The following is a 5,666-nucleotide window of genomic DNA, read 5'->3' as shown; positions in this document are numbered from 1 at the left end:
ATAGATAGATAGATAGATAGATAGATAGATAGATAGATAGATAGATAGATTGATTGATTGATTTTAGGGCCTTTTTGGCAACCAGAGGTCCTTTGGGAGAGGTTAAGTCTGTTCTGCAAAGAATCCTGGAGCTGAGGGCAACCTTTCCAGTTTGTGACAAGGGTCAGCTCCACAGCATCCGGGAGAGGCTGAGCTCCAGTTTACCAGTACAGAGCCTGGAGCCAGCCTCTTCTGGGGAGTGTGTGTCCCAGTAACTTTGAGTTAGTTGGGTAGCACATTAGCTTATGACAACCGATGCTTCAGTTATTCAATTGCTACATAGACTTAGGAACGTAAGAGGAATCGGCCACCATCTTAAATGACAGAAACGAGACCAGTGTTTGTTTCGAGAGAGCCTCATGTATCCGAGGCCGTACGCACAGCGAAGGATAGCTTTGAGTTTCCTGACCTGCACACCTCCAGAATACTGGGATTACAGAAATGCACCACCCTGTTGTGGGTTTTTGTGGTGCTGGAGTTAAAACCCAGGGATTCATTTGTGTTGGACAGACATTCTTATCAGCTGAGCTACATCCTCAGCCCAGCATTTTCTAATAGCTTGGTTTAGTTGGAGAGCTGAATCCTGGGAAATGCTTACGCAGGCTGATCTGGAATCTGCGTCCCAGGGAGCTCCAACCCCACACAATATTAGCTTCCTACTCACAAGGAGCAAGCCCACTGCCTTCCTTTATAGAGGACAATGTTTATTGTTTTTCTGTCTAGAGGGTCACAATGGGGGCAGGGAGGGAGGAGTTACAGTGGCCACTGGGTTGGTTCAGAAGATGCAGGTGCAACCCACAGCGATGGTCTCCATGACGACGCGCTGGCGGCAGGGCCCCGGGCGCGGAGGTGGCGGACAGAGGCGACGACGCACTGGCACCTGGCTGAACACCGGCACGCTCACCATGCTGCGGTCCTCCTGCATGGTGAAGGGGTTCACGCAGCCCAGACATAAGCACCGAGCCTCGGGCAAGTCCGCAGGGATGCGGCTGGGGTCGTGGTTGATGCTGCCGGGAGCGGGTGGGGAGGGAGAGAGCAGGGTGAACCCCACCAGGAACAACAAAGAGAGTTGCCCGTGCCAAACCCAAGGAGTCCTTACAAGGTTAGGGTTAGGGCTAGTGGCCAGGGTGTGTTGCAGTGAACTCCGCCTTCCCGAAGAGGAGACTCAGATCTGGAAGCTAGCATTGCTAGTCAGGTTCTGAGTAACCACTGTCACCAGCTTCCTCCTTTCACCCAGTAAGATACCTTGGGGACCATGGAAAAACCCAAGTCTTCCCTCTTCCTTCTCTACCCTATTTTCATACTGTGGGGAATTAATCTACAGAGGTAAAATGTGCACACACGGGTGTGGAATCCACATTGCAAGAGGATCCGGGCCTGTGTCCCTTCGTGCTGCCAAGCCTCAGAGATTCAACAACCTTTGGGGTATTGCGGTTTGGTTTGGATTGATTGCGGTTTTTCTTTTGCTTTTGTTTGCTTGTTTGTTTTTCATTTTTGAAGAAGGTCTCGTTTTTGCAGCTCAGGCTGACATCCTCCTGCCTGCAGTGCTCTTGCCTCAGCCTTTCCAGGGCTGGAATTAAACCAGGCCTAGCTCAACTAGTTGTTGACTTTTAAAGTTCTGTTTGTTTGTTTGTTTGTTTGTGATCAGAGACCTTGCAAGGAACCACAGGACAAGTTTTGGGAGTCGGTTTTCTCCTTCCCATATTTGAATTCTGGGGGTTGTATTTTTATACATATACCGTGTTGTATCATTTGTGTCCTAGACTTTAGGCACTCACTGGGGAGGGGAAACGGACAGCTCCTTCTGAGGGTTGTCCAGAATTTATATTACAAACGTCTGCTCCTTTTCTTCTCTGTCTTGATTTCTTAGTTAAAGGTGCATGAGATGTAGGAGAATTAGGCCAGGGACACACAGCATCAGCCACCTCACTTGGCTTGGGAGCTTCTTAGAAATGAATTTAAAATCTCCTGAACGATGGGCTGAGAGGTTAAAAGAACATTGGCCGTTCTTCCAAAGGTCCTGAGTTCAATTCTCAGCCACCACATGGTGGCTCCTAACCATCTAGTGAGATCTGGTGCCCTGTTCTGGTGCATAGGCACACATAGGCGAAATGCTGTCTAATAAATAAATAGGAAAAAAGACTTCATTTAAAAAAAAAAAAAAAACAAACACCTGAACGAGCCTACGGTTTTACAATCTCCCTGACTGACACATGGGCAGGAGCAAGCTGTGGCCTGTGGAATCCTTACGGACTCCATCGTCACATTCCAGGTCTACACCACTCAACACAGTAGCCACCGGCTACATACACCAACCTAAACTTAAACTAGTCCTTCAGTCTCGTTAGCCACATTCCAGTGGTTCTGTAGTCACCTGGCTACCACAGTGGACTTTATACCACGAAGTTCTGGCCAGCAGTGCTAATCTAGAGTCTTAGGGCATAGAAGCAACATGGCTGGGAAAGCTCTGGACCAAGTTTATGAGGGAGCTAGGCAGTTCTTTATTCCGTGTAATCCATGCACCTTGGGCTCCTTCTGCAGGCCGACCTAGCAGGTGGAGCTGGGCTCACAGACATTGCTTCTGCAACCCACGGCAGCGGGGAGATTCCCCAGTCGAAGCGTGGCTGTGAACCCTGAGCGTGGAGAAGCAGATGCACCGCCGAGATCTGGGCATCCATCGTAGGGATGGGTGAGCACGGGGGCCCTGAGGTGGTTCTGAGGCAGACATTAAGAAGGCAACTGTCTAGCATGAACGAGATGAGAGTACAGCCAGCCAGTGTGTACCAACCACAGTGCCAGACAAAGTACTTTAGACGCACTCCAGCTGGGACGGGGAGAACGAAAAGACAGTGCTCTGTGTGGCTACCTGTTTATAATAGCCTATGACGTTCACACCGCTACTGCTTCCACTGACCGCTGGGGAAACTGACCTCAGCAAAACTAATCAATTGAGCAAAAGCCTTACAGTTGGTGAGAGGCGGAAGTGGGGCTAAAACTCATCCGAATCCAAGGTCTTGACCACAGAGTCTGGGACGGTGGGAGAGTAGGAAAGGTGGCCTGCTGTGACCAACCCACTTACCTGTAGCCCCAAGGAGACAGGCTCCTCTTGTTGGACAGCCACAGCTGCAGGTTGACTTCGCACTTCTTCTTGGTTGGCTCAGAGCTGTTTCTCAACTGGGCCACCATCTCTCCGAGGTTCCTTTCATACTCTTCCATTCGAGCATAGGGCTTTACTCGAGGGACCAGGTCCAGTGGCACCTGATGAGGCCCAGGGGCCAAGGGGCCGGGTCTCCCTTGCCCCTTCCTTTTGCCTTTGGTGTTCCGGGGCTGGCTGGCCCCCAGGAAGATGGAGATGGCAAGAAGGAGCAGCTGAGGAGGAAGGCTACTGGTCAAAGGCCAGAGCCAAGTCTCTCTGAGCCAAGGCTTAGGGTTAGGTCAGGGAAGAGAAAAGCCTCTGCATTGGCCACCATGAATATGGACACTTGCTTTGTGTTAGGCACCAGTGATACCACACCCACCCACCGCCATCTTGAAGTCTTTAAAGTAGGGTATCTCTTGAACACCCCCGTAGTTACTCAATCTACAGACCACAGTTGCTTCCCAGGACAGCTCCACCACCTCCTAACTGGCTTTCCTAAGCCTGCCTGGCTTCTAATCAGCTCAACTCATCAAGGCCAACGGCAGCCATTTTGAGAAATACATCAGACAGTATCATCTTCCCCCTCAACGTCCTTCCTGAGTCCTCGGGCATCTCCTGTGCCCCTCCTTGACTCCTCTGTGCTTGCGTTCACCAAGTTTCTTGCTGTGGTAAGGATTTTTCACAGGCCTCTGCCTGCACCCTTCTGTCTTCTCCTTTCACCTTCTGAACACCTTGCCCAGCCAAGGGCTCTAGTTCACTGCCTCAGCGACACTTCTGGACATCCTAGAGTTGCCATAACTAACCCCCTCATCCCTTACACGTTGGCAGTGGTACTTGGGCATGTGATTCTTTGATATCCCCTTAGCTGCCTCACCCGCATGCCTGGGCACAGACTCCCAGAGAGATCCTTTCCACACTTCTTGTCCCTCGTGTCTGTATCTGCACAGTGTCCTGTCAGGCTTCATAATACACATGCAGAGTGAACGGCTTCCACTACCGTGCCTGCCCTGAAACTCCGTTGTGACAACTGTTTGGGTAGAGCACAGGGTAGTAGGAGGGACGAGTACAGGGGTGGCTGGGAGGCAGGGTTCTCACATGGCCCGGGTCAGCAAGGTGGCTGAGCCCAGCTTTTCTGGAGACTAATTCAGTGGGGGGAGGAGAAATCGTGAGCAGAGGAAGCTTAAAGTCTTCCAGGGATTGCGGAAGAGTGAGAGGAGGGTTGGGCTGCTTATAGGCTTTGCTGAAAGGAAATGAGAGTGGGCGAGGAGGAGAACACAGCATGAAGCTGGCACATGGTCCCCGTAAGACTTCATTTCCAGATCACGCTCACCCTTCTACTCCTCCACCACCTCCTCCTCTCCCTTAGCACCAGACGACCTGCCCTCCTCCTATTCCCATTTGCTTTTTCTCACTGCTTTTCTGAGTCTTACCAGACTCTTTGCCTTCCCTGAATCTCTTGGCCCACAGGGACCCGGCCTGGTTTATTATCCAGGCTACTCAGCAAGCCTTGAACCTTAGAAACAAGTTCCAGCGCAGCCCCTCTTGGCAGAGACACTTGCTGGCATAAAAGCCACAGCACTGAATCAGGCTGCTAAATTTTTTCCTTTTGGTCCTCCATTCTGCTGCAGAAATACTTCCCTCACTACAGGCTTTCTCGGCTGAGCTTCCCACACACTCCCTAACTCACCTTGCGGAGGGAACACAGACCAAACTCAACATCCCCTCTCTCAACTTCCGGGACTGGAAACAAAGACCGAAGGGCTTGCCCAGCATCATGCATTCTACCCAGATCCCAGAAGCCAGGCCTGGAAAAACCCTAGTGCCTGAGTCTGTCCGGATGCCCCCAGATGCTTCCGCCTCAATGAGCTTCAGTGTGACCAGGCTGTGCCCAGAGCTGGGGCTCCAGCCTTGGGCCCTGACTGCAGACTGAGACCAGGCTCTGTTTCATTCTGGGCCTGAAGGAGAGGGCAGAGCTGGTCCCTGCAGATTCCAAGCCAAACACGGGCAGCCATGAATCAATGGGAAAGGACAGCTACAGACAAGGTGGAGGTGGGGTAGGGGAGCACCACGTACCAGGCTGTGTGGCCAGTCCATCCCACCAAGCCAGGCAGCAGGCCTGCAGCTGCCACCGGCCAGGAACCCCAGATGCCGCAGAGAGAGAATGGCAGCAACAGGATGGACCGAGGCAATTATAGCTCCACAGGGGGCTGCTGGGGGGTGTGGGTGGGTGGGCTCACTGTCAGCTGGGAGCCTCGGGCCCCCGGCTGGCTGTTCCTTAGCACAGTGGCAGGCGGTGAGGGGTGTGGGGGCAGGCCAGGAGCCAGGCTGAGGTGCCCAGGGGCTGTTGACCAAAGGACAATGCCCTGTGTGTCTGGTGGGGCTCTGGCTGATGGCACCTCCGCCTGTGGCCTGCGGCCGGCTGACCAGCCAGCACCCACAGCGCCAGTTAAGACAATCAGCTTCGTTTGCTTTGGGGATGGCAAGGGGA

The 5,666-nt window shown here is 52.7% G+C and overlaps 1 protein-coding gene across 1 annotated transcript; it reads right to left on the bottom strand.

Moving 5' to 3' along the window:
* Positions 1-747: 747 nt before the first annotated feature.
* Il17b (interleukin 17B) lies at positions 748-5,305 on the bottom strand. Its single transcript, XM_055622941.1, has 3 exons — positions 5,252-5,305; positions 3,119-3,408; positions 748-1,046 (listed from the first exon to the last, which is right to left on the bottom strand). The coding sequence occupies exons 1-3, from the start codon at positions 5,270-5,272 to the stop codon at positions 815-817; spliced, it is 543 nt and encodes a 180-aa protein (XP_055478916.1). The 5' UTR covers positions 5,273-5,305; the 3' UTR covers positions 748-814.
* Positions 5,306-5,666: the final 361 nt, after the last annotated feature.

The sequence above is a fragment of the Psammomys obesus genome, unplaced genomic scaffold (genome assembly GCF_907164565.1).
Source record: "Psammomys obesus unplaced genomic scaffold, mPsaObe1.curated_primary_1811, whole genome shotgun sequence".
Taxonomy (NCBI): domain Eukaryota; kingdom Metazoa; phylum Chordata; class Mammalia; order Rodentia; family Muridae; genus Psammomys; species Psammomys obesus.
The sequence above is the reverse complement of the archived record's forward strand: the minus strand, read 5'-3'. Positions and strand labels throughout refer to the sequence as shown.